The sequence below is a fragment of the Zeus faber genome (genome assembly GCF_960531495.2).
Source record: "Zeus faber genome assembly, chromosome: 12".
Taxonomy (NCBI): domain Eukaryota; kingdom Metazoa; phylum Chordata; class Actinopteri; order Zeiformes; family Zeidae; genus Zeus; species Zeus faber.
Window position 1 is genome coordinate 18101887 of NC_137196.1, and position 23196 is coordinate 18125082.

At 44.0% G+C, this 23196-nt stretch overlaps 1 protein-coding gene across 1 annotated transcript in view; it reads left to right on the forward strand.

Annotated features, from left to right (window-relative positions):
* LOC307237643 (myosin IXb) overlaps positions 1–23151 on the forward strand; it is a 28896-nt gene extending 5745 nt beyond the window's left edge. Inside the window, exons 3-41 of the mRNA XM_080010400.1 lie at positions 1648–1742; positions 1991–2053; positions 2378–2477; positions 2700–2800; positions 3684–3807; positions 3959–4048; positions 4148–4264; positions 4424–4558; positions 4807–4928; positions 5246–5387; positions 5841–6030; positions 6133–6205; positions 6911–7003; positions 7156–7195; positions 7344–7460; positions 9143–9223; positions 10703–10813; positions 10906–11028; positions 11235–11384; positions 12499–12647; positions 13167–13529; positions 13626–13707; positions 14355–14549; positions 15454–15545; positions 15663–15733; positions 16102–16268; positions 16716–16823; positions 17296–17466; positions 17809–17850; positions 17969–18080; positions 18191–18264; positions 18851–19043; positions 19398–19526; positions 20129–20234; positions 20453–20584; positions 20746–20869; positions 21435–21538; positions 21650–21777; positions 21960–23151. Of these exons, the coding sequence (XP_079866526.1) occupies positions 1648–1742; positions 1991–2053; positions 2378–2477; positions 2700–2800; positions 3684–3807; positions 3959–4048; positions 4148–4264; positions 4424–4558; positions 4807–4928; positions 5246–5387; positions 5841–6030; positions 6133–6205; positions 6911–7003; positions 7156–7195; positions 7344–7460; positions 9143–9223; positions 10703–10813; positions 10906–11028; positions 11235–11384; positions 12499–12647; positions 13167–13529; positions 13626–13707; positions 14355–14549; positions 15454–15545; positions 15663–15733; positions 16102–16268; positions 16716–16823; positions 17296–17466; positions 17809–17850; positions 17969–18080; positions 18191–18264; positions 18851–19043; positions 19398–19526; positions 20129–20234; positions 20453–20584; positions 20746–20869; positions 21435–21538; positions 21650–21777; positions 21960–22243 (4893 nt within the window). The 3' untranslated portion in view covers positions 22244–23151. The remainder of the gene's footprint in view (positions 1–1647; positions 1743–1990; positions 2054–2377; positions 2478–2699; positions 2801–3683; positions 3808–3958; positions 4049–4147; positions 4265–4423; positions 4559–4806; positions 4929–5245; positions 5388–5840; positions 6031–6132; positions 6206–6910; positions 7004–7155; positions 7196–7343; positions 7461–9142; positions 9224–10702; positions 10814–10905; positions 11029–11234; positions 11385–12498; positions 12648–13166; positions 13530–13625; positions 13708–14354; positions 14550–15453; positions 15546–15662; positions 15734–16101; positions 16269–16715; positions 16824–17295; positions 17467–17808; positions 17851–17968; positions 18081–18190; positions 18265–18850; positions 19044–19397; positions 19527–20128; positions 20235–20452; positions 20585–20745; positions 20870–21434; positions 21539–21649; positions 21778–21959) is intronic.
* The last annotated feature ends 45 nt before the right edge of the window (positions 23152–23196 follow it).

The window sequence follows — 23196 nt, forward strand, 5'->3', positions numbered from 1 at the left end:
GGCTGAAAGACTGTCCAAACGATCGCATCTACGGAACATGACGTACTAACCCTAACCCATTACGTACTGTATCCATAACAGTCACCCATGTGGGAACAGACTCTATACGGAACCTTTCGTATAGCACCGTATAATTTTTATCCAGCAATGTTATGGATTCCATGTGGGAGAGGGGCTTTAGATTCATGGCTCTCAAAATGGACGCCTCTTGAGATCCCACCTTTTTTTTTTATTTTATTTTTTTATGCCACCGCGCCGGAGACAGCCGTAGCCAGAGGCATTATGTTTTCGGGTTGTCCGTACGCACGTACATCCGTCCGTCCCATTCTCATGAACGTGATATCTCACTAACAGCTGGAGGGGTTTGTGCCTCATCTGGCACAAACGTCCACTTGGACTCAGAAGTGATTGTCCTTGAACCATGTGACGAAGCTCTCCATCAGTCCTCTTTAAAAATAGTCTCTATATATCATACATGTAAATAGTGATAACTTCCATTTCGCCAAAAGACTCACTGAATACCTTTTATTAAATGTCTTCAAAATCTTCACTCCATATATTATGAGCCTGGACAGACATGGATCTAAACTGCAACTTCACTGGTTGGTGGAGGCCCACACTGCGGTAATTCTAGTTTTAAGAAGGTGTGCTGTGTGAGGAACATTCCAGAAGCAGCCGCTGATAGGATCGGTTCCGCGTGCAGGCCCAGCGGTCCTCGCCTCGGCCTGTCGGGACACAACCCTTTATTGAGGCAGTCGGTCTCAGCCGATAACCGACGGTAGCTCAGTTAGAATAGATTTCTCCTCTGGGGGAGGGTTCGGTCCCATAGGTAAGAGAGGGACTGGTCCAAAATCAGTCTTCAGGACCAACTAGCTGCCTTCCAAACGGCTTAACTGTAACTGCTGGAGTTGCCCGGGTGGAGTTGATGGAACAGGATGGTCCAATTTACATAGCTGGAGTTGAAAAACGTAGACACGTGCACAGGTTGATAAAAATAATTGTTGCACCGGTCATAATAATAATTAATAATTTAAAACATCACAACCATTTTTAACAAGTTGCGCTTAAAGAGTAACTTCAGCCGCGGATTGGTGCCTCACCCCACCCACTGGAAAATAAAGAAAAAAATATCACGGAGTGGGGATGGGGAGGGGGGTGTGGCTCGATTCCTGAATAGTTGAAAATGGCCGTTGTTTCACAGTCCCCGCTCAGTCAATGCAGCTGGTTGGTGAAGATCAGACCGCCCTTCTTTTTTTTTTTTTTTTTTTTTTTTTTTTTTGGGCCACTGAAAATACTTAAGGACGTCAGTGTCCTCCGTGCACGCTCTGTGCTGATTTCAGTGAGTCGATTTATAAACCCATAGTTTATATTACAGTCTGAAGCACAAACAATAAACAACAGATTTTTTGTCCCATATACGATGAAAGTGATCTTTGAGGGATGACGATAGGAAGGATGCGTGGGATTAAGGTCACTAGTGGCTCGGTTAGTCATCTTCGCACCCTGTTCTTACCTCATAAAGACTTCTAATAATAGACAGATGCTGTGATCGTTGAGGTTTTATTTAGCTGAAAGTGCTCTTCTACCGAACGGCAAAATGAGTGCAGTTTGTTGTCACGGAGACCAATGCGTCTTCCCTCTAAACAGGCTTTCGGCAACGCCAAGACGGCGCAGAACAACAACTCCAGCCGCTTCGGGAACTTCATGAAGCTCAACTACCTGGAGAGTGGCGTCATCAGAGGGTGAGGCAGCGCTACCTTGTTTTCTCAGTTACTGTACGCCCAGGAAACCCCGCCCCCCCAAAAAGTCTCCGTCAAGCAATGTCAACATGCAGGGGGGTGCTTTTTTTTTAGTTGAGGAATTAGTCATTGCCCCTAAACGATCTATTCTGCTCATAGTAAGAACAATACAAACTTAGATCGTCTTTCCTCTCCTTCGTCTTTTGGTTCCTTTCTGATGTTTCTCTTGCCCCCTCTCCTTTTCTTGGCAGGGCAGTGATCGAGAAGCACCTGCTGGAGGAGGGGCGCCTGGTGTTCAGAGATGAGAGCGAGAGGTACGAACAAGGAGAAGCCACCGCTCACCTTTGACTCGATAAGATAAAGACGCCTTTCTGTTTCTCTGGTCGCTTCCTGAGTTCTTCGTCTGGTCCTGTAAGACGTCACATATCAGCGTTTGGAAATCTTGACGTGTGCTGTTGAGAAAGAGAGGCAGCCGTTACCACCTTCAATATTACTATACTGTACGTTGGTTTATGCCTCCAGGCCAGTGTGACCAAACCACAGTTGCCAAACGATCTCTGTTGGAATGAAACTCACGTGTTATCTCGTTTGATTATTTTTTAACCACGGTCTTGTCGGTGACCTTTGAACCTCCCCAGGAACTTTCACGTTTTCTACTATCTGCTTGCCGGAGCGTCCAAAGAGGAGCAAAAGGAGTTCCAGCTTTTACGTCCACAAGAATACCTCTACCTCAAGCAGGTATGCTCTCTCCTCTAAGTCCACTGGAATTCAGGGCCAATTTCCTCAGAGGAGTCAAAGTAAAGCCCGGCTGCCAATAATGTGGGTGTCCCTAAGCCCCCCTATTCTCTGTAGTTTATTAAAACTATAACTGGTGGCGTTCGTATAGACAGAAATCCGTCACCACGCTGGCCGGGCTACAGCTATGTAGTCAAACAAACCTCCATGTTTTTCTCTCTGTAGGAAGATTTCTGTTTAGACGATGAAGAGAAGCTCCAACACCAGTACAAGAGGCTCCATCAAGCCATGGAGATGGTTGGCTTCCTGGCCTCCACCAAGAAACAGTACGGATTTCATTTATTCATTTTTTTTTTTTTTTTTTTTTTTTTTTTTTTTTTCAATGTAAAAACACAAGTCCAGCAGGTCGAACTTAAATAGAATGGAAGACAACAGAGGTGTGTTCTATATGAGATATTTTTGGCCTGCAGATATTTAACAAGGGTCATAATTGATCTATAAATAAAAATGGCAATAAGTCCTTGTAATGTTCTGCAATCTCCGTAAGTGTTTGGAAAGCACGTTGTTAACTCTGAGAGTTAATCTGCAGTGCTATCTCCGGGCTTGATAAATCGTCCCAGACCGTGCCATTGTCCAACACCAGTTGGAGAAACCCTTTCCACAGTGCTCCGGTGGTTCCCACTTGTTTGAAGCGGGGTGTCCAGTCACACCTGGGAAGCCAGCGAGGCGATGTGGAATTAAGGGAAATATTGCGATAGCCAGGATTTTCTACCCTCTCATCTGGTGACGGTTTCAAGCCAGAGCTTGTCACGACGAGCGGAGGGAAAAATGTGAGCAAACGTTTCAGAGAGCGCCTCGGGGCCTCAGGGCAGGACATGCGCATGAGCACCGGGCTGCAGATTCTCACCTGTTACTGCAGTCATTATGTGTTATGAAACCATTGTAAAACCTATAATAATAATAATTCATATATATATTTTTTAATAATTTAACACAATAATGATAATATATAATAATAACCTAAGCAACTTTCATAAACAACATGCAGCTTGAAGTGCTGATATATAGAATATATATTATTATTATAATAATAATAATAATAATAATAATAATAATATTGCTTTACATTAATAGAAGGAAATCAAATATAATGATAATAAAACAAGCGACATTCCTTTAATAAAAAATAAATAAATATTATACATGCAGGATCTTCTCCATCCTGTCGGCCATTTTGTATCTGGGTAATGTGACGTACTCCTCATCAGAGGACGGTCAGGCGCTGGACGTTGGACCCGCCGATGTCTTGTCCGCGCTGTCCAGTCTGCTCAAGGTATGTATCCAAGCTGACCCTGTTGCTTTAATATAAATAAAATAATAAGTTGGAATGCTGAAATATCGTTTTATTCCCAACCTCTACACAGAATTTGTGTATAGGTTGGGGAAAAAAGTGCAAGTCAAATTTCCGGTCCCTCCTTCAACAGGTGAAAAGGGAGCCGCTTGTGCACACCCTGACCAACAGGAAGACGGTGGCTTCTAACGGCTCGGCAGCTTCTCGCTACACCGTGACAGAGGTGGAGAGCCTTGGATGTATTTACCTGAGATGCAGCCGAACTTTAAATGTTCATGAGTGAAATTCAATGCCTTGTCAACGTTATTGTGCGCCCGCGCAGGCCTCCAAAGCGCGGGACTCCATGGCCATGTCCCTGTACGGCGCTCTATTCGACTGGATCGTCCTGCACATCAACCACGCGCTGCTCAACCGCCGAGACGCAAAGGACTCCGTGTCCGTGAGTCGTAATACATTAGGTTTCTGAATTATTTCGAATTATTTCCTACTTTTGAAAGGTTGATGGACAATATTTTCCACTTCCAGGAATATGTTAGGAATAGGAGCGGTTGCGCTTAACTCTTTTTCGGGGGGTTTTCTGCGCTTTTGCTGCTTTTAGTGTCTGTCCATCGGTGTCCTGGACATCTTTGGATTCCAGAACCTTCAGACGAACAGCTTCGAGCAGTTTTGCATCAACTTCGCCAGCGAGAAACTCCAACATCACTTCATCCAGCACGTCTTCAAGCAGACGCAGGCAAGTCAACTCCTTCCGACAAGGATTTCCCAAAATAAATGATGACATTTAACATTGAGTAACGGAGCGTCATATGTATGGCATAAATCCATGGCGTTAATTCTTAAATTTCTTTTTTTTTTTTACTGTGTATTAATATTAAGTTGTCATTATTGCCCTGTACTCCTCCACCTGATTAAATTACTATTTGATTCATTTTGTATGCATAGCTAAATTTTCAAAGTTTCTGTGTGTATTCTACGTTCCAGGAGGAGTACGTGGCAGAAGGCATCAGGTGGCAGACCATCGACTACACCGACAACACGGGCTGCCTAGACATGCTCAGCGGAAAACCTACCGGAGTCTTTCACCTGTTGGATGAGGAGAGCAAGTAGGGATCTCCCCAGCGTCCCAAATATCTCCATAATATATCCCCAAATAGGTTGTCCTGATGTATACCACCCCCCTCACAAAGGTCAAGACAAAGCCTAACTGTTTTGCAATGCATCGTGTTAGCAGAAATTAAGACATCATCATTCTAGACTTGTGTCATTTATATGAGGTCATGACCTTTTGACATTTTTCATCAATTCATTTTATAAGTGACATTTAAATTAAGAAGACAGATGCGGGTGCAGCTGATCTCAACGCGACGATTTCTCGAAAGTCACGAGACGCTGAAATGTATGTTCTCGTGGCCGTCCGCAGCCTCCCTCAGGCCTCAGACGACACCTTGTTGGAGAAGCTGAAGCTGTATCATGAGAGCAACCCGCTCTTTGTCGCCACCGCTGTGAAAGAGCCGGCCTTTGTGATCCAGCACTTTGCCGGGAGGGTCAAATATCAGATTACGGTGGGAGATTTATTTTCGTCCAACAAGGAAGTGAAAAATAATTCCACTGCTTCGATTAATCCGGAATATTTATAATCGACTGTAACTGCAGTGAAAGTAATCCTTTTTTTGGGAAATAATGGGTATTGGTGCTCTTCCATCATCCAACCTTTAACATCAAGTGCAATTGAACAGGGCCAGACTTTCTCAACCTGGGGGTCACTTGATGTGCACACAGGTTCATGGGACAGTTCTAAGACTGACATTTATATCTAATTGAGTGATATATTTTTATAATTTGTTCAATTGGTTTAAAAATGTTCAATTGGTTTGAAAATTTGTTGAACTCTTGTCAGGATTTAACTGCAAAACCCGTCAGTGGATGGATCATTCATCATTGGAGGTTCGTGTTTGTTCTGTGCCGGAACAAAAACACAGCATTTTGTTTCAGTGCGTTTCTCCTGGTCCCTTCAGGATTTCCTGAAGAAGAACACGGCCCGCATGCGCCCCGACGTGGTGTCCATGCTGCGGGGCAGCGAGCGGGCCTTCCTGCGCCAGCTGGTGGCGTCCAGTCCGGTTGCCGTGTTCCGCTGGGGAATCCTCCGAGCCACCGTGCGCATCCTCGCCATCTTCAACACCATGGGGCGCAAGAGGGCTGAGGCCGGTAGGGAACCTTGTCGGTCTCCTTCAAAAAAAAAAAAAAGATGTATATATTTTGTTTACAAATTTTAACAAGCTTTAATGAGTTGAATTGTCATGTTATCAGCAGTCAGACGCAGCTCCTTTAAATCCATGAGAGAGATGAGAGGATCCAGCACCGGCATGGGCAGGCTGTCCAGGTAGGAGCGGCAGGACTAACATTTTAAAATCCCACACCACGTCTCCCGGGGCTTTTTATTTTTTAGGCCGACAGGGAATATACACAGCATGGCTTAATATCAGGATATCTGCTTATGAATTCAAGATCTAACGGCAAAGAATTAAGCTGAGTGTATAGCTGATCACAGTGAACGATACGCGAAAAGGATCATTATTTTAATTCGTCCTCCCTATTTATGTGTGTGCGTTTCCCACAACCTTGTTTATTATCCACCGTGTTCGCATTTCGTATATTGGCTGCTCCCTCAGTCTGTACAGAGTGCCTTTGTGTCGTCCGCCCCTTTAATCTGGAACTCACAAAACACAAACCCTTTTGAGGGGTTTAAAAACAGCATTTGAAGGCCGTGGAAATTTCATTGTCAAATATAAGAGTTGATTTTTAGAATGCATATTCTACTGCCTCTTATTCTGTACCTTTTAAAAAATAAGTAAATAAATAAAATGTCATTTCTTATATCTGTGTTGCTGTCTGTGCCAGGCCTTCCTCGAAAAGGAGACCTCAGGAGAAATAATGTTAACATTAATAATGTGAATAAAAACTCTGCTTTTTTCAAATAAATGACGATGATATCCCACTTACAGTGTATTTCCCTTTGGTGGGACTAAATGTACAGTCTTTTCAGCCGACCTGTTTTGTTTCAATGAAGCACCTCCCGCATTCACAGCTACAACCAGACACTGGATTTCTCCTTCGACCGCTCCGACGAGCATCCTCTTGACGTGTTCGAAGACATCTTCGCCAACTATGAAAAGAGGAGGTGAGGGAGCCGTTTGCCTGAATGCGCTTGGTCTGTGTCGGCTTTGCACTCTCACCTCCGCTCTGCCCGAGCCTGGGCGCGTGCACTTTTTGGTTTTCCGTGGAGTTCATGGCTTTTGACTTGACTCGCTGTGTGTCGGTTCCCCCCCGTAGAAATAACCGAGGCAGTCGCCAGAAGCAGCTCATTCCAAAGGTTCGTGCCGCAACGGCCTCGGCACCGCATTGTTCAGCTTCCTCGCATTCCGTCAGCGCCGCCACCAGCCTACACGGTGTTTGTGTTGCAGTTGTTTACATTTTCCGGCGTTGGTGTGTCCCACCCAGTGATATTTTTCTGCTCCTAGAATCTCGTCGACACGCATTCTCTTAAGCACATCGTGGCTCTCACCTCGCACAACCGAACGGCCACGGCTGCCCACCACCGCAGGCTGAAACCCCCCAGTTTAAATGCTCAGTTTCAGGTCTGTACCAAGCGCAAAGCATGAATGTAATGGAAAAATGGAAAGGAATTTGGAGAAAGATGGAGTGTGTTCACAGGAACCTGAGGTACTTATGATAGGGTTCTGGTTAACCCCCATTTCACACCAAAAGCGTCATGTCAGCGCCGCGTCGACGCTTCAGATACGCTGCCATGTTAATCAGTGTTGCAATTCACACCGGCTCCGTCAGGCGCGCAACTACGAGGTCCAAGGCCCCTCACACCTTTTTACACCTCGGCTCTATTTTTCCGGGCTGCACGTGTGTATTTCAAGAGGTCCATTCAAAAGATGTATTTAGTGAAAATATTTCATATTATTATTATTTCATATCATATTAAATATTTCAATATTTTGCCAAGCCTGGTTATGCATCAACCACATACATTGAATCGCTGATGTGCGGTCATAACGTGGTTATGACCGCACATCAGCAAGTTAAATTAAGCACGTCTAAGTTAAATTCACAAACTAATGCATTTTCCCCCACAATATTAAACCTCTAAGTAAAGAAAACAACATTCCAGCAGGAGAAAAAAGTTCAGCCCAGGAAAAGATTTTACTTCATTCTCAATGAATTAACTTTATTGGTCTGGGGGGACGGAGAACACAAAGGGGGAAGGTCTTCCTGCTGCTTGGAGTCAACCACTCTAAGTGTGAGCTCTAATCAAACTGACTTGTCAAGCAATAGGTTTTTGTAGGAGAGAAATCTGTAAAAAAAAAAATGTATAAGATATTATTAAGCTGCTAATGTTTTTTTTTTAACAAATGTACAAAAATACTAGATCCATTGTATGTTTTTCTTAATTTAATAATCGAACCACAAATAACTGATAATATATGAAACATTTAAAATAAAGTAACTGACAAAATATAATCAGCAAACACTTTATTACAGATGCAGCTCAATAAATACACATATATAGATTGTGAAAATCTCCTCGCATCGTCCTCCTCTGGTTAATGGGATGAACCACCGCTGCCCCCTCTGCCTTCTCTTTCAGACCCACGGAGAAGAACCGGCCCCGCCTTCTTCCTGTTAAATGGCGCAATCTATTTATAGATTATTACTCATTTCATTGTTAAAACGTGTTGTATTCAAGACAGAAGCTGCTGTGTGAAATATAAATAACTAACTAAACCCACCAACTAATCCAATCCATACACTAATAAGCAGACTCCACAAACAATTGAAATGAAAAGCAGAGGTTTGAAAACAAAAGCAAAGATTCACTTACTCATTAAAGGTTTATACATTCCACAGTTTGTAGTTTGGGTAGAAAGTCTGGAGAGTGCTGCTTTCAGCACTGCGTCGTAGACGGAGTGAAGAAGGACTCAGTGTGAATTGACAAATCCTCAATCTGAGAGCTGTGCGCGACCTGACGCTGATGTGAAATGGGGTTTAGGCCAAATGTAAAGTTATATTTCAATTTTTGGACTTGGCATAAAAAATTGTCATGATGTTTTTTTATCTATGTAGTATTTCTAGATACTTTTGGTGATACGTCATATGTTCCCTTCATAGTACCTTCTTAAGTATTTTTATTTTTATATTTTGTCAATTTCGTAAAAATAAAACTTGGAGATTATTTGTTTATTTCACTGGTGAAATAAATAAATATTTCCAGGTGCTGCCATTCTTAGTTTGACTTATTTGTCTTTCACAGGCTTCATTCAGCAAGCTGCTGGACACCATTGGGAAAGCTGAGCCATTCTTCATCCGATGCATCCACTCCAATGCTGCAAAGGTAAAATATGATCGTGTGTGTGTGTGTGTGTGTGTGTGTGTGTGTGTGTGTGTGTGTGTGTGTGTGTGTGTGTGTGTGTGTGTGTGTGTGTGTGTGTGTGTGTGTGTGTGTGTGTGTGTGTGTGTGAGACCATGAAATGTTTTGAATGTGGGGAACGCTCTGAAGGGACCTCAACTGAGAACCCCCATGCTCCGAGCCACTCAGCACTGCCCCAAGCCGGTTTCCGAACCGGAGGAGCCTCTCTGCTCCACCACCGCTGAAGGAACGGTGCGCACTGATCCAGCGGTCCAGTATAGATACACGAACGATCCGATTCTTTTGAAGTGCTCTTTGGTAGGAATGAAGGGAACCAAGTCTCGCTGGGTGATGAGACGTTACAGTTTTACGTTGTTTGTTTGAGTTGCTGTCTCCTCTACTGTTTGTTTTACGCATTTAAAAAACCAGGTAGACCTGCTAATTATGATGTAAAAACAGTATCAGAGAAGCACACACATAAAGCGAACACATTAAATGGCTATTTCTTATAAAGTATCAGCTAAATAAAGTATCAAATATTATATATATCATATATACTTCAAAACAGAATAGTCCCACAGATTACCACTCCAATATTGATAGTTAGAATCCCAGTTCTCCAAAATACCACTAAATATTAGAGCCAACAGGAATGACAATTTTAAAAAACTACTTAATATGGCTGCTCCATCATGGCCGAAATCATATTCACGATTATTTTGGTCAATATTGACCAATCACGATTATTTAACGCAATTATTCATTGACTTTGGAAACATCATGCATTTATTAAACCAAAAAAAAAAAATCTTGAACTTTAAATATAATTCAACTGTGAAACAGAGATAAATAAAATAAAAATCTAAGAAATAAATATATATTATATACAATTAAATAAATAATATATCCAGCGTTGCCGTCTCAGAACAGTCCGAAAAGGTCCCGAATCGTCGCTCTGCCATGATACGGGACGTTTGGAGCGGATCGAGGGACTCTCTCCGACCGTGTCAGACCAGACGTCACTGAAAATCACAGATTGTTTCTTTAATCACCCTCCTTTTGCGCCAGGTTCAGGTTGGGAGGAGGTCGGGTTCAAGCTGGTGTTGTTGATGTTGTTGGTGTTGTTGGTGTTGTTGATGTTGTTGGTGTTGAGGAAGACCCGCCGCGTCAGGGCTGACTGAGAGTTTGGGGAGGGGCGAAAGCGCACCGCTGTAAAGGAAAGGGATGCGCTGGATTTATAACACAAGACAAAGGGAGAGCACCGTTTGCGACGCAAAAAAAATGTTTTATCTCGATGATCTTGTTTTAATACTCGTTGGAAGCCAAAATCATAATGGAGAATCTGATTAATCGCCCAGCCGTACTACCCTAAAAATCAACTTAAGATCCTTTTGTGGTTTTAAAGCAGTGAAGTGGTGCTCATGCAACCATTACGTTATAACCCAATCAACGTGGTATTTACAGAAGCAGATGCACTTTGACGCCGATCTGGTGCTGCAGCAAATCAAGTCCACCGGCTTGGTGGAGGTGGTCCGCATCCAGCAGGCTGGCTTTGGTGCAAAGTTCACGTTCAAGGTGGGGAACTGACTTCAGAACACAGCGGGATGTAAAGAAACATAGATCAAGCACCCGTTGGTAAAAAAAAAAAAATGTTTTTCACAACAAAGGAGTTTGTGACGAAGTTCAGAATCCTGCTGCCGAAGGGGGCTCGTGGCGCGCCGGAAGACATCACTGAACTTCTGCAGAAGACGGGTCTCGACCGGAACACCTATCAAATAGGGAAAACCAAGGTACCGCGGGCGTTCGTCTTTCCAGTTTGTTTATAAGCGATGACGCAGAGCACGTATCCATCCTGCACGTCTCAGTGTTCAGAACACACGTGGCAGTGCCGGGACCTGCAGTTTGATCTGTTTGCCATGAAAGCGTTTGACGCCGAATTTGTGCCGTGGCCTCCTTTATAAAAGGGGTTTCTTCTCTTGTTTCCGCCGCCACCCAGGTGTTCCTGAAGGAGAGGGAGCGACAGCGCCTCCAAGACACCCTGAACAAGGAAGTGATGCGTCACATCGTCATCCTGCAGCGCTGGTTCCGGTGCTGCCTCATCAGGACCCACTTCCTGCAAAAGAAGGACGCTGCCAGGATCATACAGGTAGTGGGAGCCTGAGGGGTTCAAATCTTCTTCTGCCTCGGGCTGCTCCCGTTAGGGGTCGCCACAGCGGATCATCCGCCTCCAACACCTTCTGCTCTGCGCATCTTCCTCCCTTACACCGACCGCCTGCACATCCTCCCGCACCACATCCATAAACCTTCTCTTTGGACTTCCTCTCTTCCTCTTGCCTGGCAGCTCCATCCTCAGCATCCTTCTCCCAATGTGACTCTCCTCTCTCCTACACAGGTGTCCAAACCATCTCAATCTGGCCTCTCTCACTTTTCCACCGAACTGTCCAACTTGAGCCGTCCCTCTAATGCGCTCGTTCTTAATCCTGTCCATCCTCATCACTCCCAATGAAAATCTCAACATCCTCGACTCTGCCGCCTCCAGTTCAGCCTCCTGCCTTTTTGTCCGTGCCACCGCCTCTAAACCGTGAGACATAGCTGGTCTCACTACCGTCCTGTAGACCTTCCCCTTCACTCTTGCTGCAATCCTTCTGTCACAGATCACTCCAGACACTCTTCTCCACCCACTCTACCCTGCCTGTACTCTCTTCTTCACCTCTCTCCCGCACTCTCCACTGCTTTGGATGGTCGTCCCCCAGAGGTTCAAATAAAAAGGAAGAATAACAGAATCTAATGGGCACATATTGTATATATTATATATTTTTATATATATTCATTTATTATATGAATTGTGACGTTTCAGATTTTCACGTTTTTGCTTCAGTTGTCGAAACCTAATGAAACAATTATGCCGAGAAAAGTGATTCGGAGGTCAATTTTGTAATATAAATAAATGATGAGAAGATTAAAAAAAACAATAATACTATTTGATAATACAGATTGGACATTTTCTGTATATGTTGGAAAGAACATGCTTAATGAAATTAATATTATTATAAACAAATCCATAACCCCACCTTTTAAACCAAACAAAGTAAAATAGGCTTTTTCATCTAATAGTCATCTAATTCCTTAAGAACTACCATCAATTTTCTCTTGAACAAGACAGTAGAGGTAAAAAAATATATGTTGTAGTTAAAATTATACACAGTTTTAAAAATACCAGTACAGGGCAGAGTCGCTGAAGCTTGTGTCTTGTGTTTTAGAGGTCCTGGCGTGGATTTTATGAAACCAACCAAAGCAGAGCGGCCATGGTGATCCAGACAGCTTGGCGCACGTCGCAGAAGAGAAGGAAAGATCCAAGCGAGCAGGACCACGCCCAGAAGACGCCCAGGGGCGGCCCGGGACGCCAGAGGTACGCCGCTAGACGCCGTGACACACCGCCAACAACAGTTTTGGAACTTAAATGGAGTCCTTGCAGCCTGGTTTGTTGTCACGTCTGTGAAAAAAAGTTCAGAAATAATAACGATAGAGCCTGAACTTTAAGGATGAAATGGAAGCTGTGCCACAGCTTCAGCTGTTGTGGAATCAATGGAAATCTCCATGTCTCCATGTCTCCTTTCCTCTTTTAATGTAAACCTCCATCAGTGTACCATCAAACTGATTTTGAAGCTGTTATTTGAAGGTAAAAAAGTTACATAGTGTTGTTTTAACAACCTTAAATCGGTGGATGTCATGTCAAGCAAAAACTCATAGTGTTGTATGTCTGAGGTGTTTTTAAAGCCATATCAACAATCAAACCTTAGTTGCCACAGTCAAAGAAGATTTTAATATTCTGTTTGATTATCCCACTGTACCAATGACCTTTAAAAACATACCCCTACTATTTATTCATGTACAGTATATCGATTTATTTACTTACTGTCTTGTGCAGTGTCGAGCGGAAGGAGCTGAAGCGGCAGCAGGGTGTGGAGCTCATTCCCAGTCGGAACCAGCAGACCCAGAAGCCCAAACCCCACAGATTAGACCAGGACCAGGACCCCCGAGGTGGGGAGAAATGGAGCGAGCGGGAGGGCCGGGAGTCCCCGCCACCCCTCAACCGACCCCTCTCCCTGCCGATGGACCCCAAACACGGTGGCGGCGGGGAGAACAGCAGCTCCCTGCAGCGCTACAACAACACCGACACCATTAGGGAGATGGGGAACAAGTGGAGGGAGAGGAGGAGCGAGGGAGAGCAGGCGAACGACTCCAGTCCGGAGAACCGGCGTCCGAGGAACCGACAAAAGGACGGATTCCAGTAGGTCCCCGTTGCAACTCATGTGGTGATTTATTCATGTATGTTAACGTTGATGAGCTCCAAAAGCTCCACCTCTACCTCCACTCTGCGATACAGGAACAAGGGGAAGTCCATGTCTGTTGACGAACTATCAAAGCTCAGCTCCTCAGGCTCCGATAGCTCCCCTTCTACCACCGAGGTATCCCACTTACCCTCCTTGCTTTTCTTTTTTTAGCTACTGTTAGAAAGTAGTGTTGATCCTTCTCTTAAAATCACCTTTTGTGAACAGTTGTGGGTAAAAGATGATGTAGTTTTTTAATGTACCTCATATCTGCCATGTGGAACTTGAACTTGAACTTTTTTTTATGGTTTATTCATGTAAAATTCTTAATATTACACAGTAGGGCTGGGTATTGGGAAGGATCTAACGATTCGATTTATTTGGCTATTTTTTTCAGCTTTGGCTCTTCTTGTTTTATTTTAGGCCGATAATTCACTTCTATATCCATACATTGACACTTTACACATAATGGTTATTTCCGCCAATTTTTTCCATATAGCGCCTGATAGTGCATTATAAAAATGTCATACAGAAATTAAATATTTAAATTAATATGAGATTATGGTGGTATTTAATTTGAGAAATCGAAGCAATAGGAGTTGTAAAGATCTTTTATTATATATCTTATTTTATGTTTTGTTATTAAGCTAGTCCTATTATGAAATGTAAACCTTCATCCTTATGACGACGAGCAGATGAACGGAGGCTTCCCGCAACCTTTGAACGAAACAGGATCTGCTGGTTTTTTGTTTTTTTTGCCTCACGACCTCTCCCGGTCCAATCAGGTCAGGTTGCGTTCCCGCAAGAGGCCTCCGCGCCGGCGTCGCTTAGCGTACGCCCGCAGCGGGCTGATGTTTAACTTGGCGGGCTCCAAGGAGAGCGAGTTCTGGAGCTACCCCCTCCCCCCCATCAGCCCCCAGCTGAAGGGCTCGGCCAGTAGCGTGGATGTCCGGGCTGTGGCGCACAGGCATGAGTTCAAGGTACCGGACAGCGGAGGTGTGGTGGAGAAGCTTCTCTGGAAGCGCTGTACGCTGCCCTCTGCACGCGGGGCCGTGCATGCACGCCTTGCATGGATGAATGAAGGCCCTTTGCAGCTTCCCGGAGGAACCAGAGCCGCATAAACAAAACGTTCAAAGAATGAAGTCACCTCTCATATTATTTCTACATAGCTCGTTTCTGACCTTTTATCAGCTCGTCCGAAGTAGTTTAAGGAGCATTAGGGACAGGTAGAACCTCAGTGAGTTTAAGCTTTTCCCCGAATTAGTGTAGTAGTGAAAGACGACAGAGGAGGCTTTGTCATTGTGCTTTTGGCCACCTCAAAAATAGTCCTTGTTTTTTTTTTTTTTGTTTTTTTTTATTCCTGGCACATTTTTTGCTTCTAATCTAGTTATTTACTCATAACGTTGTTGAAGTTGAATCATTTCTCATGTGAAACAGTGGATACGTATGGGTTAACTTTATATTTCTGACTAACATAAAGCTTCATTATTCTGGATAATTCCAATAGGTATTGAGCTGCACATAGGAAATAATCCTGGTTTTACTTTATAGAAAGTTTTATTTAATTTAGCAAGGGGGGGGGGTCAATGGTTCATGTATGGTGAGGTGTGAGCGCTATGGGACTATAGCTTTGCATGATGCAGCAGTAAACGGTGAAGCTTTCTGTCGACCTTCTGACATGTGGTCCTGTTTGGTGGAGGGAGAGCTGTGTGGGTTTTGGTTTCTCCGAGGGGAACAGGTCAGGGAAGTGCAACTTACCCTGTTAACTTGAGATGCGGTCCTATCAAAGGGATGTTTTTTCGGTGTGTTTTCGACTCAAACTCCCTGATACTAGTTTGTGGCGCTCACCTAATCTCTGTGTGTGTTTGGTTTGTCGTATTCCAGGTGCTGGCAGAACCCGACGGGTCGAGGTTCAGCCTTCCTGTTCAGGTGACCAACGAGGGTTCCGGTCGCTCGCGGTCACAGCCGACTACTGGGTGGTCATTTCCTTTCCTTCTGTCAATTAAAAAAAAATACCTATGATTTTAAGCTCAAGTATTTTTTTTTTTTTTTGTTATGTGTTCTATATTAACAAGATTTTGTACGTCCCTTAGGCTCGGCTTTTTTAGTAGGTTCATGAAGAAGCGGGCTACTCGAGATTCACAGATTTTGTTGGACAAAGACGGTAGGACATCTATCCTGTGAATATATCACCCTCAGCGTATTTATCTGGATGGTGCTAGAAAATACCTCTAAATATGTTACATGTTGTGAAATTATCTGTACCATTTATTTTACTGCCATCTAGTGGAGAGAGAGAGAGAGAGAGAGAGAGAGAGAGAGAGAGAGAGAGAGAGAGAGAGAGAGAGAGAGAGAGAGAGAGAGAGAGAGAGAGAGAGAGAGAGAGAGAGAGAGAGAGAGAGAGAGAGAGAGAGAGAGAGAGAGAGAGAGAGAGAGAGAGAGAGAGAGAGAGAGAGAGAGAGAGAGAGATATCGCGATCGCATCCCCTGATGTATTGCTCAGATGGACATGGTCTCCCTCCGTCCCCCGCAGCCCCTCTGGGTTCCTACTCCCCGCAGCCCAGCAGCGGCAGGACCAAGCAGCACCCCACGGTGCGGATCAGCCGGGCCACGCGGGCCGAGCACTGGAACGCGTCGCTGGACCGGGAGATCACCGACGGCAAGGAGCTGCGCAATCTAGACGAGTTCCTGGGCAATCAGGTCAGACAATTGCAGTGGGAATTGGATAATTAGTGATTATGACTCAGTCATTTTTAAACATTTGGTTAGAGGTGACGTGTGTGCAGTTTGAGAAACACACACAAATGTATCATTTTACCTGAAGGAATAGAGAGTGCTGATCAGAAGTCATTGGACAGTGACACATTTTCTGTTTAATGTTTCAGTTAACAATCAAACAGCTTATATGATGTTGAAGTTCAGGTTGTCGGTTGCGATCTGAGAGGATCTCCATGAATATTGGTTTCAAACAACCCTTTTCATGCAGAGTCATGCAACCCTTTTCAGCACTGAATCTTTGGCTGACAAAATGCTAACACCTCTGAATCCCTGATCGTCTCGTTTTGCAGAAATATTAAATGAGAAAGTCACGGTCGTTTCTCTAGCTTAACTACACCACATTGTGTATTTTTGCATTTTTATCTCCAGGTGAACGATCTGCACACCAGGATGAAAGATCTGTCTGACACGGAGCACGTCTTCCTCATGGCCACCAAGGAGTTCAGAGACACCATAAAAAGCATGTACTCCGTCCTGGTCAGTCTGAAAGGTTTTCACATAACTTGTCGATGAACTTTGTTTTGTGACCAGTTAAGTCTTAACCACGCCATTTGATCCTGTTGGATGCATTGATCAGGATTCAACAAGCTTTTCTTGAAAAAACCAAACAAACAAAAAGAACAAGGAGGATTCATTAAATGTGTGCATCTGAAAGTGAATGTCCCTCTTTTTCACATCATCCAAAGAGGTGAAATAGTCAATGTAAATAATTAAAATCACATATTTTACAATTATGATATCTACCTAGTTTATTTGATTTTGATTTCCTATCAGGGATACTTTCGCTATTATCAGCAATTTTTTAATTTTTTAATTTTTTATTTTATTTTACACCTTTCAAGATGTCACTTTTTAATTATATTATTTGTCAGGTAGCAGGCACAACATTGCATATCCCCAAATATAAATATATCAGATTATGGTTACAAAGCCGATTTATGACCAACAGAAGCCCCAGATCTGCTACAAAGACCTGATGAAAGGCTACGAGAACAAGGTGAGCAGCCTCGCAGGCTCCAACGAGAAGACGGAGGTGGCGCTGGTGGTCAACCTGTTCCAGTCGGTGCTTGACGGCTTCATCCGGAGGGAGTTAAAACGAGGGGAGGCTGACCCGGTCAAGGTAAATAAGAGTAACGCCATCTACTTATCACATACCGCATGTACAGTGGCAGTATCAAGTTGAAAATATATATATATATATTTATTTTCTTATTTTCCATTTAATTTCCATTTCACTCATTGGAACTATTGAAAACTTTATGATTCAAGTATTTCAAGTCCAGTACATTCTCAACCTTGGTATATTGATATTTGATTGATATATTTTCAATGAAAAAATAAATATATATTTGAATAGGTTATAAATATATCAGAATTAATCTTTTCTCAAATCCGCACTTAACTGTTTTGAAACACTAAGAAAGATTGTTATTTAGCCTCAACCCCTTTCAATTTATTTCAGTCCACCAAGAAAACCAAGAAAAGGAGGAAAAGAGAAAAATGCGTAAGTTTAACCGGGACCCAAAAATTTTTTACCCGACCCTAAGAACTCAGGCGAACGATTGCTGTCATTTGAGCCGATTTTTTTTTTGTTATTTTTGTTGTTGTTGTTGTCTGTACAGATGGACAACCCTCTGGATCATATGTTCAGCACCTACCAGGTGAACATCATGCAGTCATGCGACCTGTGCGGCTCCTTCATTTGGGGAATGGAAAAAGCCTACATGTGCAGCGGTGAGCAGGACTTGCGGTGACACACCACCAAACCGTGATCGAGTCGGTGCCCCCCCGCATTCTGTGCAGCTGTTTTTGACCTCACCCTCCAACCCCCCCCCCAATTTCAGCTTGCAAGTTAATATGCCACAAGAAGTGTCTGAGCAAAGTCATCACAGACTGCCTGACGCGGTGTGCGAGAAAGGTAGGAATATATATACAATATATATTTATTTACCTTGGATACAAATTCATTGAAAAATTAGTTATCTATCACGCTATATGCCCCACTTAGAGGTGCAAAAATCAATGTGACACATTTTTCACATTTTTAACGTTATGTGTTGTGTAACTCGGTGAGCATGTCGTAAATCCAGCTCCCCGGCTATCTCGGTGAGCGTCAGCTGTTTTCTGCGGAAGAAGTTGTTTGGCAGGCTTCATTGGGAAACGCGATGTAGAAAACAGAGCTTTGAAGTGTGCAACAGAGAATCCCTCATCTTTATCTGAAAGAGTGTCGGACAAAGAAAGGGCTAGAACTGGAGTCAACAATGGAGTAACTGTTCTACGAGATAAAGATCCCAAGAGATGAAGTATTCAAGTTTGAGTCTAATATCGATAAACTAGTACTCCCTCTAGTTGTTAAAAATCACACATTCTGCTGTGTGTGTGTGTGTGTGTGTGTGTGTGTGTGTGTGTGTGTGTGTGTGTGTGTGTGTGTGTGTGTGTGTGTGTGTGTGTGTGTGTGTGTGTGTGTGTGTGTGTGTGTGTGTGTGTGTGTGTGTGTCTGACAGGACGACAGCCTGCCGGGCTCGCTCCACTTCGGGGTGCGCGTGTGTGTCCTCACCAGCGACGCCCAGCCGGTGCCCAAGGTGGTGGAGATGCTGCTGATGCACGTGGAGATGCACGGCCTCTACTCTGAGGGAATCTATCGCAAGTCTGGCTCAGCGTGTCGCGCCAGGGAGCTCCACCAGATACTGGAGACGAGTAATGCTGCCGCTCTGTACCAATGCCATATTAGTGAGAAACGGGAACGGTCCGGAGTGTGAAGACGTAGGAATACAAAGCATCTGAAAAGAGGGGAAAGAAATACATATCACACTTTAAAATAAACTTGTAAAACTAATAACAGCCTAAATTGTGATGGCTATTTTTTTACACTGTTTTTACACTGTTATTGTAGAAGCAGAAAGCAACTTCAGATTAGACTTGATTACAACTTAGCAACAGTTTAACACGCGTTATGGATTGCTTCACAAGTCGGCGCTGTTTTAAAAAATTTAAAAAAAAAGTTGAATTTAAAGTGGTGTATGTCCTGTGTCCCTCTTCTGTCCTTCTCAGATCCCGAGGAGGCGTCTTTGGAGAACTACCCCATCCACACCATCACGGGCCTGGTGAAGCGTTGGCTCCGAGAACTTCCCGACCCCCTCATGACGTTCACCCTGTACAAGGACTTCCTGCACGCCGCAGGTGGGTAAACACCCGCCTTGTTATGTGTTGTGGGCCTAATGAGGAGGCGGGCGCTCGCCGGACGATTCCCCGCCTCAACATTCACGGCGACATTCCTCAGACGGTGCGGCGTGCATAAGTGAGACCTCATGACACCATGTCGAATAGGGTCATATAACTATTTTATTTTATTGCGACAATCCGTCAAAATACACAAACACCAACATCTCTGAGATAAAGTGGCAGCAATGACCAAAATGTGTTTGATGTGCGGTATAGTAAACCAACCATAGTGAGGCCAGCTGTTATATATAACTGTCTCAAAGTCTGCCCCTTTCCTTCTTACAGTTTTTATTTCCAGATCTAGGTTACACAGTTGTGGTGGGAGGGAAAATGGGTCATTTGAAACGGGTCATAAATATGCATTAAATGCAACCCTCCAGAAATTGGATGAATTTTGACCTGCACTTGATAATTAGTAATCAAGTTATAATTGCAATCTATTATTAATATGTTAATATGATGTATGCATGTGTTATTGTGGTGCTGTAATATCCAAACACATGATTAAAAAGGTGATTGATTTAATTGGGTGGTCATTTTTTCCCCCCCTCTGTGTACAGAGTTGCCGGAGCAGTCGGAGCGAATACGAGCCGTCTACCAAAAGGTGGACGAACTTCCAGTTGCAAACTTCAACACTTTGGAGCGGCTCATCTTCCATCTCGTCAAGTACGGAGATTAGGATTTAAACCTTTTAGTCCCTTGTACGACTCCCGGTAATTCCGCGATGATTATTGCTCGCCGCGTTGCCAGAATCAAAATCATCTCCAGCGTTGTGCACGTGGTCCATGGGACGTGGTGATAACCTCATCGTCTAGGTGAGAGAGATGGAACCGAAAGCCCCCCCTTTTTTTTTTTAGATCTTGAATTCATCGTTTCGTCTTTAGAGTTGCCAAGGAGGAAGAGCACAACAGGATGACTCCGAACTCGCTCGCAATTGTGTTTGCGCCGTGTGTCCTGCGCTCCCCGGACTTGGACGACCCGTTCCTCGGCATAAAGGACGTGTCCAAAACCACAATGTGAGTCCGCTGTTCACAGTACGCCACACGCCTGCTTAGCTCTCCCTGTTTAAGACCAGCGGCGCATTTTGTTTGTCATGTTTACTTTATAGAAGAATCCGGAATAAACGGTCTATATGAGCGACGGGGGTGGTGGGGGTGATTTCTGTGTTTTTCTGCAGGTGTCTAGAGATCCTGATCACAGAGCAGTTCAGACGCTACGAGGAGAAAATGCACAATATCAAGGAACTGGAATACGCAGAAACCCTGGCTGTCAACCAGCTCAAACTGAGGAGGAAAAACACGGTGAGAGGATCGCTGTGGCTAAGGGGGCGAAGGATTAAAAAAAGAAAAAAAAACCTTGTGTGAAAATAGTTATTGCAAATGATTTACGCACAAGCATTTCAAGTCAAAATTTGACTTGACGCACAGCACCTCCGTCGCCCCACCCCGCCTGTCCATCCAACGTGGCGACCGTTCCGAATAATCCGGGAGCAATGAGAAAGGGGGGACATGAGCCAACATATTGGTTGGCTTGATATATGAAGCATAATGTATGTGCTATTTTAGACCCAATTTTAATTTGTATTTTTATGTACGGTTCTCTTTCACCTGTCTGTAATTCCTTATAGTTGGGGTTATTTCAAGTTACTGTTAAGACAATCAGGGTGGTGCCAGGGCAGTTGTCACTTGAAACGTTTGTTTTTCTCTTGTCCTATGAGGGAAATCTCTGCCTCAAAATATATCCATTCTACCACCCAGGCCATTGTACCGCTCAATACAAGTGCTCATATGACGTCTACTACGGTGTGTTTACAGTATATAGTGGAATCAGTTTAGTCACGCCAACACACTCACATTCTCTCCCTAGATTATTGACAAACCCACGAAGCTGGATGTCGCCGACCGAATGAACTACGACAAGGAAGCCGAGGAGTCCCTGATCGAGAGAATCCAGTCCATCAAGCAGGAGAAGTGAGTTGGAGCTGTGACACCGATTTCCTTTTTTTGTGATCAGCGTGCTTTTTTTTTTTTTTTTTTTTTTTTTGGTTGCATGCAACGTAAATGCCTTGCGGTTTGATCCAGGGAGGACCTGGCCTGTCGGCTGCCCGAGCTGGAGCAAGAGCAGTCTGACAACGACAACCTGGACTACGAGTCGTCCATGAGCTCAGACAGCCTCGCGGAGGACCACCTGGGGAGCCTTGACTCGGAAGGTCAGTAGAGGTACGGCCCGGCCCCTTCACCTTGCTATATACTATATTAAATACATTTTTATTATAGACTATATTAAATAAACTACATTAAATGGGTTTAGAGATCAGTCTGCCCTGTGAACTAATGAGTTATGCAGGCCTGACAGTTTGTGCTGTGTAGTAACGTGAAGTTAATCCACCAGAAAAATGGGCCCTGCGACCCACAAACCAAAAGCCTGACTGTCCGCCCAAACCCCCAGACTTGTGGCAAAGGGTGAGGTGTTCGATGGTCCAGGCGGAAGGGGCAGGAGGGCAGGCACCGGTTAAGAGCCACGCAGGGTGTGTGTCCGACGCCACGGGACCCCTGTGCCCCAAACCGGGCCAGGACAGGCCCTCGGCCTCGTTCGACGAGTCCCAAGTGGCAGGGAGCAGCTTCAACGGAAGCTTGGACGACCTGGACATCCCCTTCATAGACGATGACCTCTAGCGCGAGCAGGGAACGCTGAGGAGTGCCAGAGACTAAAACCGAGCAGCTGTTGAAGGCACTGGAGAGGATAGGAGGAGTATTACGGCAACAAGAACTATGCAACAAGAGCTGTGTTTCTTCTCGACGGCCCTTGTTTGTCACAATCCAAGCTGCTGTAGAATTGCTGCCTTGAATTATTTTATTTTTTTTGTGTATCATATGGGAGTTGATGTGGACAGTTCCTTAAGTATTTTTAATGTGTCCAGAGGTGTACGACGGCGAAAGACGACCAGTTCATTTTATAACGATACAGTTAATGTGATTTTTAGATGGTATATATATTTTGGACTAGAGTTTTATGGCAAGCTGGGTATCATTGTGCAGACACTAAAGGGCAATAAGACACAAAAACACATCATCCTTTTTTTGTTTCGATGTTCAAATGTAGCACCCTTTTTGGTTGTAAGCGGTGGGGGGCAGGGCTGTTTTCTTAGTGTAATATTGTCTTGAAATGTAATTACACCTGCAATCTTGCACAGAGAATGTTTGTCAGTTGACTTTGCATAATGTCTAGTGAAAGTATATTGTGAGCTAGTATTGGGTATTTGGGGATTTTTTATTTTTTATTTTTCCTTTTAGGACGCAACTCACTTTCAATTGTGTTTTTTCCCACATTGCTTCTGGTCCCGTGGAAATGATCCCAGTGGTTCTGGACGCTCACCAGTCCTTTTTACTTCCTCTTTTGACTGAATTATTATTATTATTTTTTTTTTTATTTGCTCATTGTTGGAACAATATGTAGTTTCAGCATGTAAACATATTGTGTATGCATCTGTTTTTTGTTTTTTTTGTTACGCATGACTGTACATTAATTGGAAGAGCTTATGTATATTTTATCCGCCTTGTCTGAAACAGAAATAAACGTCCCATAATCACTTTGTTTTGTGGTGGTGGTGGTGTTGTTGTGACCAGGT